The sequence below is a fragment of the Chaetodon trifascialis genome, chromosome 10, assembly GCF_039877785.1.
Source record: "Chaetodon trifascialis isolate fChaTrf1 chromosome 10, fChaTrf1.hap1, whole genome shotgun sequence".
NCBI lineage: Eukaryota > Metazoa > Chordata > Actinopteri > Chaetodontiformes > Chaetodontidae > Chaetodon > Chaetodon trifascialis.
Genome location: NC_092065.1, coordinates 3,132,485 through 3,147,842, shown reverse-complemented (window position 1 = coordinate 3,147,842; position 15,358 = coordinate 3,132,485). Strand labels below are relative to the sequence as shown.

At 39.4% G+C, this 15,358-nt stretch overlaps 2 protein-coding genes across 3 annotated transcripts in view; both read right to left on the bottom strand.

Moving 5' to 3' along the window:
- Positions 1–147: 147 nt before the first annotated feature.
- On the bottom strand, positions 148–6,114 carry rnf141 (ring finger protein 141). The gene is made up of 5 exons (XM_070972723.1): positions 5,920–6,114; positions 4,981–5,089; positions 3,622–3,803; positions 2,510–2,617; positions 148–2,425 (listed from the first exon to the last, which is right to left on the bottom strand). Exons 1-5 carry the CDS (start codon positions 6,054–6,056, stop codon positions 2,275–2,277), a joined length of 687 nt encoding a protein of 228 aa, XP_070828824.1. The 5' UTR covers positions 6,057–6,114; the 3' UTR covers positions 148–2,274.
- A 4,460-nt stretch (positions 6,115–10,574) lies between these two features.
- Positions 10,575–15,358, bottom strand: part of LOC139337894 (alpha-1,3-mannosyl-glycoprotein 4-beta-N-acetylglucosaminyltransferase C-like) — a 34,959-nt gene continuing 30,175 nt past the window's right edge. The window contains exons 3-5 of one of the 2 annotated variants that reach the window (XM_070972722.1): positions 12,607–12,749; positions 12,336–12,483; positions 10,575–12,204 (exon numbers count right to left, since the gene is read on the bottom strand). In XM_070972722.1, coding sequence (XP_070828823.1) covers positions 11,036–12,204; positions 12,336–12,483; positions 12,607–12,735 — 1,446 coding nt within the window. In that variant the 5' untranslated portion in view covers positions 12,736–12,749 and the 3' untranslated portion in view covers positions 10,575–11,035. The remainder of the gene's footprint in view (positions 12,205–12,335; positions 12,484–12,606; positions 12,750–15,358) is intronic. The other variant, XM_070972721.1, reaches the window with a different exon arrangement.

The window sequence follows — 15,358 nt, the reverse complement described above, 5'->3', positions numbered from 1 at the left end:
GAATTTAACTTTTCATTGCTTAATATTGTTAAAACAAGATGGATAAATGTCTTTTTGTTGCCAATAATACTTGTTTTCAATAAATTCAAGCGTTAAAAGACATTGAGAAGTAATTTCAACCTTTTAATCCAACACAACACAAAGCCATAAAGTGCAAAAAGTGACTATTTCTTTATTAAGGATAATACAGTAAGGATCAAGTCATTTTCATTACACCTCTCTCCATTCAGCAAATTTACATACGAAGTGCATATGTAGGATCAGATGCTTTATACTAATCTATCGTGAGACATGGCCATGGAGCCAAATGTAACATTTTCTTATTCTTTAAATATTAAATATATAATACTGATTTACTTTTATGACTTTGTTTTGTAAATCTTGAATGGACCATGCAGTAATGTGGCCACGAGATCACACTCTGTCCCTGATTCTGCTGAATTCAGTGAAGTTTCCTACAGCCGCACATTTTTTGTTGTGTCTGATCTCAACTGATGTCATAATATTACAGCATCAAATAATATTTTCCACAGCAGAGATTAATTAATCTGTTTTTGTGGTACACAAACACCAAGAAAGCTACAGTGAGGTTTCAAAGTGCGATTTGTCAGCAATGAAAACCAAAAACCACAAAAGTTTATGGTGTGTCAAATGAACGTAAATCAAATATCTCATCCAAGAAATGAAAGGCTAATATCACATTACTCCTGAATAATTGTGGAGTGACTGTCTCAAACTTGGAAAAAGCGGTTAGGCTATCTGTTAAAAGTGATCAAATTCCAATCATTACACCTTAAATAATGCATTAGATTTCAATGAAATGGAAATTTATCACTCTAATGAAATTTAAACTCAATACATTTGTACATTTTATGAAATACTTCAGGATGGATCCAGTACTCATAAATCATAACCACATTCTCTTTAACTACAATCTGCAAAGCAAGCCAGAAATATGTATTTAAAATAAATTCTACTTTAATTGTACAAGAGTTAATTTGTACCTGAAAAGCTGCCTATGGCAATAAATCAGTTATCTTTAATCATAGGCATGACAAAGCAGAGCAAAGCAAAGACTGGTTGTTTTGTTTTAAGTGAAAACTACAGTACTTCTACAGCAATCATATTAAAATAACCTTTATAAAATTACAGTAAATTAAACATATTATGTAAAAAGAGAGAACAGCATAAACAGCAAATAGTGGTTATTTCCAACACTGAATAAAATGCTGCAGAAAGCCATGTCATTCAAATGATATAAAACTATTTAGTAGTGTACACCTAAAGACCATCAGTCCCGACTGTCAGGCTCTGAACTGGATCAGAACATCAGTTTTCATGTCATGTGGGATATAAGCATGCACGGTTACATTGCACAGACTACAGAACAGCTTTACTGGAGGAAAATGAATTTGGTTTTACATTTTGAGCAGGAACTCCATCTTACCTTTGCACTTAAAGCAAAAGTTTGACATTTAAGAAATACGCTAATACGGGAAGTAAGAGGAAACAGCTCACCTGAATCTGTCCAGCACCTCTGAAGCGCACTGATTAACCTGCTATGCCTCGTTTGTTTGACCACAGCAGAGTCAAAAAGTACGACCGTATAACGTCTTAGCAGTTTTCAGTCTTTGTGCTAAGCTAAGCTAAGCTAACTGACTGATGGCTGCAGCCTTATAAGACAGACATGAGGAGATGACAGACATGAGCAGTACTGAACTTCTCATCTATTTCTCACCCAGAAAGCATGTAAGCTTTTTCCAAATGTCAAATTACTCATTCAAATGTTCTAATTATGAATACGTGTGTCACACTAATCAACCCTCTCTCTATACAGGGGCCAACCTTCGCTCTGTTCCGTTCATATAAACATGAAAGGCAACTTTAAACTGGATCATCTTCCCTCATGTTGGTTAAATGAACCCACGAATAAGTGTAAGACCTGTACTTCTGGTTACTCTGTGTGTTAAACTAATAGATTATAATATATTACATATACTCAATGTATTCTCACACACAGTTCCCATAACGCACCACATCTACAACACTTGGGTTACAAAGAGCATCCTGGGATTTTTGGGACTTAAATGAGACCAGGCTTCATTTTCCAATCCTGTCACTAAGAACATAAGGAGTAGGAAACCCTGCTGCATTGTTAGCTTTAAGAAAAAAAAATCCTCAGTGAAGGTGACATTTTGTGTTGCAACACGTAAAGTCTACTTGGGTACGGGTCGATATCCGCTGCCATCTAATTGACTCAGTATGTTGTGTGCATTAAGGCCTGTGTGGATGGCCCGCCTCATCAGCCAAGTTGAGGATGTAGCCGGCGATGTCGTCCTCTGTGGGAAAATCAGACATTACCCACGATTCATTGGCAGCAGTCACCTGCAGACGGCAGATGGGACAGTTTCGGCTCTGCCCGCTCCTGCAGGAACAGAAGAGTGTGTGTAATCATCACTGCTGCTGTTTGTTCACATAATTTGACCAGAAGCTGGATGCATCATTTTACCATTTATCAATGCACTTCTGACAGAAGCTGTGTGCGCAGGGCAGAATGAGGTCAGCCTTTCCGTCCATGCAGATGCAGCACTCCTCTTCATCAGTTAGCTGCTTCACTCTGCACAGCACACAAACAGAAATGAGATGAAGTTCTAATTATTTTCTAAGGAGAAAGGCACCGCCTTTTCCAAATATCTCTACCGAAGATGATTTTTCAGTCAGATTTGTTGGTTTGTCTGTCTGTCTGTCAGGATTATGTAAAAACTACCGGCCCAGTTTTCACAAAACATCTCTTTGTTTTTGGTCACAGTGAACATTTATTCAATACTAATGTATTACTCACTTGAACAGTGAAAAACATTTGAAAAACATTGAAAATACAATGTACATTGTATCTGACATGTCTCTCAAACTAACACACAAAAACAAACTTATTACACAAATAATTACTCACATCAAAATGTTAATTGTTTGCAAAAAGCTCCATCAGAGATATTTAGGAGAAATGTTTGAACTTGATACTTCACAAGAAGCAACAACAGAGATGGTGAAGTTTGTGCTAGCAGATTTGCATATCCTGATTGTGGAGGTATCAGAGTGTCCTTCTTCTGTGGGGATGTGGGATGAATGTTGATGGTTTGCAATCAAAAGATTTGCCTGAAAAAAAAATCCTTCAATGTAATAAAAAAAATGCATGAAAATCTAAAAATGATTCCCTCAGCCTCCTGAGCTCCTCCTATGGGTGGGAATCCAACCAGGGGGATAAACAGCCTTTCTGTTGCTAAACAAGTTGTAAAATCCATCATTTTAACAGCCTGTGTGACATTTGAGAACCCCTTTTCTACAACTGACACCTGCCGTGAGTCGGAACAAAACGCCAGGAGCTTGTATGGTAGCTTGTTTTCAGGAGACCTACAGTAGCAGTGTAAATGTAATGTAGTACAAAATGCATTGGATACCTAAAGTATGCACACAAATGGCTCGATTGGAAACACTGACTGTAATGACAATGCGACTTTCCAATTAAAACTCTTCCTAAATATAAAAAGAAGGCATTGAGGTGAATTAGGCACTGGTCATGGGGTCTTTGCCTGTTTGGGGGATCACTTCGTGTGCACCTACCTGCCCATCCACATGCTGGCCTGGCAGGAGTCGGTGGAGGGGAGCTGGGCAGACGGGCCCTCCGTGGCGGCCTCTGCACACAGCACCTCAGCTGCCTGGCTGGTGATGTCGCGGTACAGCTGGATGAACTGGTACAGGTTCATGATGCGCGATGCTTCCACCATGCCATTCTCCTTGTTGATCTGGGAGAAAGTAAAGGAAATCACACAACGCCTACGACGCACTGTAACAGAATTTTGCACCAATAAGCGCTTTTATAGCCAAAACATGTTCTTATTTAAGTCAAGCTGTTGAATCTTTAAATTCTGTGATTTCTAGGTCTAAACATCAGAATTTGAGCTTGGGACAGTAAAACAAGGTTTTTCTACAATCAGTGTTGTATTAATTAGGTGTGGAAAAAAACTCATAGTTCAGTTTATGTCTCTGTTTGGTCGAGTTCAGCTTCACTTATTGCTGTAAATTATTCCTCAGGTGCTGCACAAACTCAACAGTGTGTTTCAATTCAAATCAAATTTCAGAACGACTCAACCACAACGGAGTACCGATACTGAGGGAGCAAAATGCAATATTTCTGCCTGCAATAACTTCATACCCACCATGCCCTCCATGAAGAAGAAAACTGAGTAACTAGTCCCACATATATGGAGAAAGTGTTAGGGCTGCTTTTCTTTTGATATAAAACTGTAAAAGCTTTGGCTCTATTCTTTAGACCAAAACCAACGAGATTTATTACTGTATTTCCCTGTATATGTGTATTTATTTTATAGATTGCTTGTTTAAAAGAAGTTATGAGAATGGTGTTGCTGTTAGAGGAGAGTGAATGAATGAGTGGTGTGGAGAAAGATAGCCGAGGTGCAGGCCTGGAATTACAGTCATTTTTAGGGCAAAGCCACTTGCGCCTTTGACAAAAGCAAATGTATTGAGGCATCGTGGCCAACATGTAGGGCACCAAGGCCAGAACAAATGGTGCAGTGACAATGAGTGATAATTATGTATTCTGAAGACAAACAACAATTAGGAGTCAGTATACTGAAAAACACTACTAGGTTTAATAAAACTGTAACCTGAATGTTTGACTTTTCCACTAATTTCTGTCTGATTGATTTCTAAAATGTGAACAACTAATTCAATTTATTATTATTGATATAGTTTAATGATAAAGTCTATAAATGGGCTGAGGGTCAAGATTAATGTGAACAAGTTTCACACTTTCTCCTGCACATGAACACAACATACAGATTCATTTCCTCCACCTGCATCTATCCCTCTCTCTCTCTTAGTCTCTAACACAAAATCAAAGTTGTGGGCAGATGCTCTTCTTGGCATGTGATGTATGTGAAAAAGGTCTTTTGGTCTCACCTTGGTACAGAGGACCCTGACAACCACCTTCCACAAGGCTGTGGCATCGGATCCTGGCTGCACCTCAAACAGCAGGTGCTTCTGCTGTCCAGCAGCTAGTTTGGCCGTACTGAGAGAGATGAGAGGGAATGTTCAACTCAGTAAGGCTTACGAGCGCAGCAACACACACACACATACACGCACATGTGCACTCTCGCGCACACACACATGCGCGCTGAATGATGGCCAAAACTGCTGCCTGTTGTTTACTGTGTGCACTCTGCTGTTTAGATGCTGTTCACTCACTCTGAATGCTCTGCTGTGATCTAAGTTTTACACAGTCAGTACAGATCCATTAAAAAAATGGATCTGGTCAGATCCAAACCCTGCACTTAATGGCACTGGATATTCCCAGATGTGATGATATTCTGCACAGCCATTTACATGCTGCAAATCCAAACATCTTCATGTTTAGATAAATGACCACAAATCCTGTCTCATTTCATCTGACTTTCTTTTGTCACAACTGAGAAAAACTCACTTTTACAATGTTATCCTGCCTCTCCGTTAGTATCTCTGAGAGCTAGTAAGCTAAAATTAAATCAGCAGAGGCAGGCCCTAAAGCCTGGGGAGTAAGACGGGCCAATTCCTAGCTGGTGGAATGGTGCTGAAGCTTTCTGTGCAGAGTTTAGGTCTCAATCAGAACAGTACTCCAGATGCCAAAAAGAAAGTCACTTAAAAGAAAAAGTAAAAGTAAACTCAAGTCAGCATTCCTCGCAGTCATCTGCTTCAAACTGTTTGTTCCAAATTAAATGTGTTCATTCCACTGTCCCTCCACTACATTAAAGCAAATGGAAAACAGCTGTATGTTTGCATGATTGAACATCTGTTACTCCTGATGGACATTTATTTGTTCGAGTGAACAGCTACAGAATGTGTCCGGAACAGACTGTGACTTACACGTCGTTAAGTTCAGCCACTCTTGCCAGAAACTCCTCGTAAGTTAGGTTGCCGCTGTCACGTACGAGTCCAGCGTGTTTCACCAGCTTCTCAGGCAGATGGGTCATCACCGCCTGACCTGAGAGCTGCTGGCCCATCCCGGCAGCAGCAGCACTTACAACACAGCACTGGCAGAAGGTTCATTCACTTTTGAAGGGCCTGGAGGGAAAACACACCTAAAAGTTAAGGCTTTTTTGTTTATATGTGATTATTTCTCTGGAGAAATCTAGCCTTTACCAATTCAATAGTTTAATTTGAATCACTGAAAACATCTGATATGTCAGCCATGACTGAAACATTTGGAAACAGTCTGGGACAACCCAGAGCTCAGTATCTTAAACCGGACTGATCTCTCATCAGAAGCTGTGGTTTAGTCTAAATACTGCTAAGTCTTGTAGAAATGGCCTAAATTTATCAGATTGGCTCTAAATCACTTTCAAAGCTCTGACATTTGGACATCTGGATCTGGCTTTGTGCATGAGGCATTATAATAGTGAAAAAGAATGGGATGGACAAATGGACACACTATGGTCTAAAGTGTGACTGCAGATCATTAAGATTTCAAATTAAAGCTAAGGAGCCAAATCAAAACCTAGAAAACCAGGCCCAGACTGAAAGGACTCTGCGATTATTAATGGACATGTAGCTCATATGCATCCTGAAGAAAGTTAGTGGATTCAGTTCACCTGAATCTGCTAATTTTTAAAGCACAGTTAATTAAGCCAAAGCCACGGTTGAACTGAATCTGTACCAAACAGATAGCTCGTGAAGCAACGTTATCAACAAACTGAAAGTAACAACCACTGAGCTGAACACACAAACACATCCTGTCACATCAGTAAACAAGTAGCACTTGTTTCTACAGCAAGCCACAGCACTGAAATATTAAATCTGAGTAAAAACCGACCACAATTCAATCTTTAATAAAAACTCACAAAACAACCAAAAGCATAACGTTCACACGAGGGCTGCACTTCAACTGACTTAGCTATATTAGCATTATGTGATAACGTCCAGCTGATTAGTGAGGTAGCTAACGGTGCAAAGGTTAAATGTTTGTCAATGACAGCAATATTCTTGTTTTGAAAACATTTCAAAAGCTCGTTTAAGACGCCATTAATTTACACAGAAGCCAGCAATGAACCTCAGTTCAAACACGACATGCTAATCTTAGCAAAAGCGTAATACTTCTAAACGACAGCTTGCTAACGAGGAGCAGCATTACTTTGCACATAACTTCAACAAGCGACGGGCGGAAAAGGCACAAGAAACATAAGTATGATCCCCTGTCGTTATCGGAGAGGGATACTCATCATTACAGGCAGCAGTTGGCGTTCAAACTTCACCACTAGCTTCGCTGTTTGCTTCTGTTTGTGTTGACACACCACGGGCGCAGTTTGATGACGGTGACGCATACGTCACTCTACAGTTCATGTATTATTTATTAGTACTGAATTCACTTCCCTGTGATTTTTTAAAGATTTTTTTTAACGAGTTGCGTTATGTTTGTTAAGGGTAACTGTCCTACAGAAAAATACATTTGATTTTAATGAGGCAGACTTTTTGTACATAAGTAAAATTTTTGTTTTTGTTTATTTATTTTTGTCACTTCCTGTATATCTAATACTCTGATCTGTACTCTTTTGATTATGGGGTCTCTTTGTTGTTAAGCTATATTCGTTTTGTTAACAAAGATGCTCCATGATGTCACTCTCTCAGTCCAAAATACTGAATTAACACGATTCAGAGTAAATAATGAATCTTGGGAGTTTGTAATGCAGATATGATAGGATGGATATAACCTTTATGGCCACCTTCATTCACATTTTTTAAATGTATTTATTGAGATGAAATTTGCAAAATTAAGCCAAATTCACTTGAAATTCTGGTACAATCTGTGCCACTGTTAAGATGAGCAACCCATCAAGACTGCAAGTTTATCAGAGCTAATGATTATAATGGTTTGGTCCTCAGTCATAAACAAATAACGGATTATTCCTTACAACACAAACTGACACAATCAAATTTAATCAGTCACTAAAACATCTAATCTATGATCCATCATCAGAATCAAGACATCCTATAGTTTTTACTGCTTAAATTACTGACATCTTATTGCTTGTTACTGTCCCCTCTGAGGTGAAAGTCCAAGTGGTATCAAATAGATACACACTATTTAAGAGTCAGAGCACAAATCAAGGTTTTGTTTGTTTGTTTTTCAATTGTTTTGTAATGAGTTGTTTTTCTTCATGCCATGGTGCTCTGACTGGAGAGCATAGAGTTCACCATCCTTTTTCTTTAACTGCAGCAGTGAGATAATGAGAGATTGATTCAGATTACATATGGCTGGAGGAGAGGAGGAGGCAGCAGGTGGTTAAAAAAAACAAGGGGAGGTAGAGAATATAATGAGTAGAGAAATAGGATGAGGGAAATTGGATTGGACTGGAAGGCAGGAGAGCAGATGAGACCACCTAAGGACACATATAAGAGGATGATATGATTCAGGAGGAAGACGTCAGAGTAAAAGAGAAAGAAACTCAGGACTATGTGTGGACTGAAATGTGAAGAAGAATTTAAGAATATGAGAAGAAAATGAGACTCAGGATGTTGATACGGTGATGTAAAACAGATTAAAGTCTGATGCATCCCAATGAAATGTCACTGTAACAAACAGGGTTAGAGAAGTTAAGTGAACTTATTTCCCTGGCGGAAAGTCTATTTTTCACCAGAAAATTCATTTTAGGTTTGGCTCCATCTGCAGCCAGGCCATCTGTTTTATACTGGCACCCACAACACCTGAAGGGAACTCACACAGAGAGGAGGCAGCAGCACAAGTGACACCTGTAAGTCTCTGAGACCCGAGGACAAGAGGGACGCGATTGTCTCCAGACCCAGAGTTTTCATTCACTGTATGTTCACACTTTGTTTAATTATTTTCTGTTCCTCCATAATGTCATGTTACGACTTTATTTCTGTTTATACACATCTGTGGCATGTTTTTTTCATCCTGGAAGGGGAATCTGTCCTCTACTGCTCTTCCTCAGCTTTATTTCCTTTATTTTCATTAAAGGTTTTGCAGCCGGGAGTTTTCCTTCTCATAATCAAGGGTCTAAGATTGAGGGTGTTGAATGTCTCCTGGATTCTAAATCCCTTTGAGGACCATATAAATAAAACTGATGATGTGACACAAGAGCAGGATGCCTCAGTATATGTCACTGTTGTGAGTTAAGTAAGATTTACAAAGCTTCTAACTGCTGCTGTAAAATGTTATAACCTGTAAAAATATGATGTTTCTTTTTAGATTGAAACGCAGCTGATGTAATCCTTTCATTTTAATCAAGTTCATTCAAGTTAAAGTGCATCTACATCTCTGGTGCATTCAAATACAGTCGTTACAATGCAGGTCACAGGACATTTTAACATTAGCTGCACCTCTGGCTCTCACTGAACTTGGCAAAAGTGGGTTCAAATACCGTGCTGCATACAAATGGAATGAGCTTCTAAAAATCTGAACTGTCTTATTTCATTTTAATGTTTTGTAAGGTTAACATATTTCTAATCACACTTGTAACTGTTTTTCTAATTGTAAAAATGTATAATGTGTGTTATGAATTATCTGTGTGGCTGTCTGTTTGTTCTGTACACAGAAGATGCTGATTTCCATGAGATTACCTGGTTACATAACAACGATAATAATAAGTTTGTTAAAGTTATAGCAAATTCAGTTGAGCTTTTCTTTGCTTCCATAAAATGCAATAACCTGTTTCTCTTATTGGATTAACGTTCCATATAAACACTTAACCTAAAAAATTAAAACACATTAATGGGTAAAATCATACTACTACATTAACTGCTAATTATTACTGTATTGTAATAATTGATGCTGTCATAACAATATTGATTTATGGTGTTATAACCAAGTTATATGTGAATTTGTTTCACTTTCAAACCAAGAATTAGGACATTTGGTCACATTCAAAGGAGTAATTGAGTGAATCTCTTTGTGTTAGTTTTTAATATACCAGCAGATGGCAGCAAAGGTCCCCAATCAAAACTAAACCGAGGCTGAAGTTAAGAGATAAGATCTTATAATACATTCATGATCAGAGCTCATACTAATTCTTTATATTTATATATATATATATATATATATATATATATATCAGCGAGTTTTTAAAATAATGACAAATAAAATGAAGCTGCTAACACTGTCAACCTTTGCCATCACATTAAAAAAATGTATTAATTTACCTTCACTTCTTTAGGAATCAAGTAATTATTGCCAAGATATTATCAACTGATTGCTGCATTTGCAGGATGAACGAGTCATCTGGTTTTGACTTGATGAAAGTCATGACTCATATTAAATGAAATTAAATGATGGGGGGGGGGGGGGGGGTTGCATATTCTCACACTTCCGGGTGGGTCCTCAGGCTTATTCTCATAGCTGTGCTTCCGCTACTCACAAGTCCTTTAGATGTAGGAAACAAGTCTTAAGTGCAACACTGAACCTATCCTCATTCATTTTCAGACTTAGAAACACTGTATGAGAGGCAGCCATCGATTGACTGAGCCTAGGGGCATGACGCCCTGAAAAATGTTCGCCTGATGACACTGAATTGTTATTTCATTTCACTTTATTATTCCGTTTTACAAAAGTTTCTGGGCAGCTATTGAAGACATTTGGTAACCCAGCTATAAAAATGTCTGCCTGAACTCAGAAAACAGCACACTTACAAGACTCAGGTTGAACATTTTGAAGCTTAGATTTTGTGGAATGGCCCTTAGATGCTATGACAAATGAAAACAAGAAAGCAGTCAAGTAGGAACAATTTTATATACAGATTTTCACTTTAGGAAAATGAAGATAAGTATAAAGGCTCCATACTGTACAGATTGGTCATTTTAATACATCACATTGAAAACATTATGCCTTTCTCTAAACAACCCAAGAAAATATGGATTGCTTTGAATCCCAGACACACATATTTCCCAGAAGTAGTCCGAAATGAACTTATAGAAATTGCATTCAAAGTAGATACTGTACATACAGATGATCATTTAAAACCTTCCTGTGCTACTTTTTAAACTGGCTTACAGGTTGTGCGGTCCATAAACTGATAGTTCTTATGATCAGCCACTCTTTCTGACTGGCAGTGACGACTATTCGTACGCACTCGATGTCAAAGCCTATCTTGTGGTCCACATTGTTCACCTCAATGCTTCCACCTTTAAACTCTCCTAACGTGATGTAGGATGAGCACTGCCTGCCCTGTTTGGTTTCCACAGACTTCTGTCCTACTTCCAGAGCTCCGTGGTGAAGAATGTCATTTTGCCTGTCCTCTGTGCCTGTCAGTATTTTAATTCTGCTGATTTTAGTTGACTTATTGAAGATTATGACAAAGAAATCTCCAGTGCAAGGAGGCTTCCCCCAGAAATATTCATCAACGATGCTACTGTAAGCCTTGGTGGCGTCGTAGTTTTCAAAGACGTTGATGTTTGTGTAAAGGCTGGCAGGAGGGTTGTCAGGGATGTCGATGGAGTCTTCCTCGAAGTCGTCGTCCTTCAGCTTATTTTCTGCTCCTTTGTAAGAGGAGTAGTAGCCCATGTGCTGGAACAGCGAGGGCTTGAAGCGGATCACGTCCTTCTGGGCCAGCAGACCCCTGAAGTGGATGAGGAGCCAGTCGCAGGGCATTTCCTGGTAGAACATGAGCAGGAAATGAGCCAGACGCGGCAGGTCTTTGGAGTGGTACAGCTTCCCGATGTAGCCCAGCTTGGAGAACTCCAGCATCACCCAGTAGGAACCTTCTCTGGAGGTAATCACCTTCTTCAGTGCCGTCAGGAAGTTCCTGGAGCAGCGCACGTCATCCTCTAACATCATGTAGAAGTGAGAGAGGTTTGTGCAGAAGTTGAGGAGGAAAGCGTAGTCCACATTCTGCTTTGAACGGAAACGGACCCGGTCCTCCGGGTCGTTGTAGTTCCTTTTCAAACCGTCCAAAGACGGATAGTACTCCTCTGGAGTGTGGATCACCAATAGGCGTCCGGCTATGATGTGGTGAGCAAACTTCCTAGTGATTTCCTGCACCAGGTTCTCACACCAGACCAGGTCAAAGTCCGCCAGGTGGACCACAACCACAATCTCTTTGAGCTCCTCGTAACTGGACTGATCAAAGATGGATTTGATCGTCTCAAGAAGGTAATTTCCCTTTTTCCTCTTGACAGATGACAAACCGATGGTGAGATACTCTGTGAACAGAAACCACTTCAGTTACTTCTTTGTGGATCTCAAAATATTTCATGCTGACAGTGATTCAATATGTTCGGACACCAAAAACTAATATTAGCGCTAATAGCATCATCTCAGTAGAAATACCTACTTTTGCGTGGCAAAGGAATTCCTGCAAGGTAGCGATACGTCACATTGATGGTCCCAGAGAAATTAGACAGATCTCTGAATGTGTGGCCGTATCTTTCAGAGCTTGCAGGATGCATCAGTGTCTCTCCCAGCTGCCTTTTTTCAGCCTCCTAAAATTACAAAGTGAGCAAAAGCAAAATGTCGAGAGCAGTAATTGGACAGAAGCACTCAAAGATCATCATCACAATGTTTTAGAAACCGAGTATCGACCTTTCAGCGGTGCAAAATCTTACCAGCATGTATCCATCATCCATATAAAGGTTGAAAAAGAGAAGAAAGGTGATGAGGAAGCCAAGGAAGGGGAACATGGATCTCTTCCTGAAACACCTCATCTTGTCCATGGACTTCCACATTAGCCTCATTATCACGTCTCTCGCTGCAGGAAGTCAAAGATGAAACAGAAATTTGGTCATCAAAAGCAAGTAAAGATGTGTGAGAGCGTGTACACATGGCTAGCTAAATATTCTTTAATCTACTCCTTGTGGACATTTGGGTAGTGATATTGATATTCAGGATTATGCAAAGGCTTCTGTGAATGGAATAAAAAAGAGCTCATCACCTGCTCTCATCAAGAAGCATGAATCAGAAATGCCTCACTAATCAGAGGAGAACTGATATTTTACTGAAACAAAAAGAGCTTAAATATGTGACGAAAGTATCTTAAAACTGAAACAACTAGTTGATGATTCAGGTGGTCAGTTAACTGAAAACAAATCAGCAATAATTTGGACAACAGATTCATTATTTAAGTCGTTCAACATGCAACAAATTCCAATAAATTCACTGGTTTCAGCTTCTCAAATGTCAGAATTTCTCTTTTTCTGTATTGATGCTACTGGATATCTCTGAGTTTTGGTGGTTAAACAGGTAAAACAAGCAATTATTTACACTTTGATTGGACAGTTTACAGTTTTGCCGGTCCTGGAACTGAACTGAGGCGCAGTATAGACCATATAACTACACCACAACACCCAACATGTCATTATGGGCTCTCACAGTATTCTCTGACATTTTATAGGCTAAACGATTAATCGATGATTAAAAAAAGATACATGTATTACTAAAGTAGCAATAATGGGCATTGGGGGTGGCAGAGCAAACTGAAAAGATAACGTTGACCTTATGAAGGTGTTTTGACTAACGTGTTTGTTACCAATTGCCAATTTATAGATCCAGCACACAGGGAGGCAAACATTCACGGAGTCTGTTTCTGGCTGTGAGTTAAGTTTAAATCCAATATCCATTCTCCTTTTATCTCTTTTTTGGTCATCACCACTACCTGAAGGACTTACTTGGCCATTCAGGTGCTAAACGCTCCACTACGTTCACCAGTTAGTCCTTAACTTTGAATATTTGCTGTTTGTCGTGTGGACAGGTTGTTGAGAACGGTGAGAGTGAACCAAAACAATTAAGCTGTGGGCTGTAAAACCAAAACAACGAGCTAAAAGATGCTAAAACGTTAGCATAGAGCTGAGAGAAACGGCAACATTGGATGATAATTCCTTGCTGGTTCATCATTATGAGCCTTCCTTTCACATTAAACATAGTCACTTGATCCATTGTTAATGTAAAAATATTGATTGGAGAAGCTTTAATTAAAATAATAATTAGTTGCAGCCCTGAGGTATCAGTCAAAAAGCCGGATGGATATTCATCTTTAATTGGGTTATGATGAGGCGCTCAGCATGACAGATGTGGCCAACGGCACTAACACAGAGATACATAAGGCTGATTTTCAGGTTTATCACTGGATTAAGCAAAATGAATCTAATAATGGATCATTCTGGTCGTTAATCTAAGCGCTCACAGGGGGAACCGTCAGTCATCTGTTGGGTTTGCGTGCCCAGATGATGCTTGAAAACTCACTTTGATAGAAAAACAAACTCTTCCAGCCCAGTTCAGAGTGATATTTACTCTGACAGTCTTTTAAGTAAAATAGAATTACTCTGCACACTATCTGTTCTATTTGGCACCTCATCTAAAAAAGTGCTGGTCCCACGACGCCCTCCCTAATTCTGATGTTGCGTAACATAAAAACGCAGCCTTCGATGTGAAAAGCTGTTAGCTCCCAGGTGAGGGGGACAATTTCGGCATGGGCCCGTGCGGCTGCTGCCGGGCCCCAAAAAGCTCAATAAACAACTCATTATTCATTGTGTTATTCATTTCTCGAGTTCCATTTTAGGGGGGGGGGGGGATCATCTGCCATCTGCCAGAGAAGAGAGCCATTTTGTGTTTCTGTGAAGAAAAAGCTCCACGGTGGCAGCTGAGAGATGCTGCAGCAGGAGTAAGTGGAAACACAATGACAGCTGTGAGTCAATATTATGAGAGTCCTCACAAAGAGTATCTCCACACACACACACACACACACACAAACACACACACAGCACTATTTGAGACAGCAGCCTGCAAAATCAGATACTGAGACGACGAAAGAATATCTAACAAGGCAAAATAATGGCCACATGCTTTCTCTGCAAGAGAAAATACTGCGAAGAAATTAGATTTTTGTTTGCTTTCTCTGAGTGAATCTAAACAACAAACAAGCCTCCCATAGGTCACGTACATTTATATGGAAATGAAGGTATGTCTATGAATAAATAAGCACCATTTGTTGTGTCTATTTACTTTTGTTTACAATGCTTCTCTGCCAAGTAGTTTTTTTTTTCTCCTCAGCAAATTATCAGCGTGTGTGCCCGGTGAGCTCATTTCTACGACTGAAGTCATTTTAGATTAGAGCCATTAAAATAATAACAGGTAGAGGGGAATACCAATGAGTTCCAACATAAAAAAAAATGTTATCTGTCCCTTTGGAGGGTTTATCTTCACTGGTGCACATTAACAACAGTTTGTCCTGGACAGAAAATGAGAGGAGATTTGTCCTGTCCATTAATCTTTTGTTTTAAAATGTAAACTTCACAGAATAGGGGAATTACAACGGTACTTGATGGTCGTACAAGCCTCGGTTCCTTGGATTACAGATAAATC

Excerpts from the sequence above, each read along its gene's own strand:
- rnf141 (XM_070972723.1), bottom strand. The coding sequence starts at position 6,056 with ATGGGCCAGCAGCTCTCAGGTCAGGCGGTGATGACCCATCTGCCTGAG. Across the intron at positions 5,090-5,919 it reads GTGGCTGAACTTAACGACGT|TACGGCCAAACTAGCTGCTG; the intron begins GTAAGTCACAGT and ends CATCTCTCTCAG. Across the intron at positions 2,426-2,509 it reads CAGAAGTGCATTGATAAATG|GAGCGGGCAGAGCCGAAACT; the intron begins GTAAAATGATGC and ends CTGTTCCTGCAG.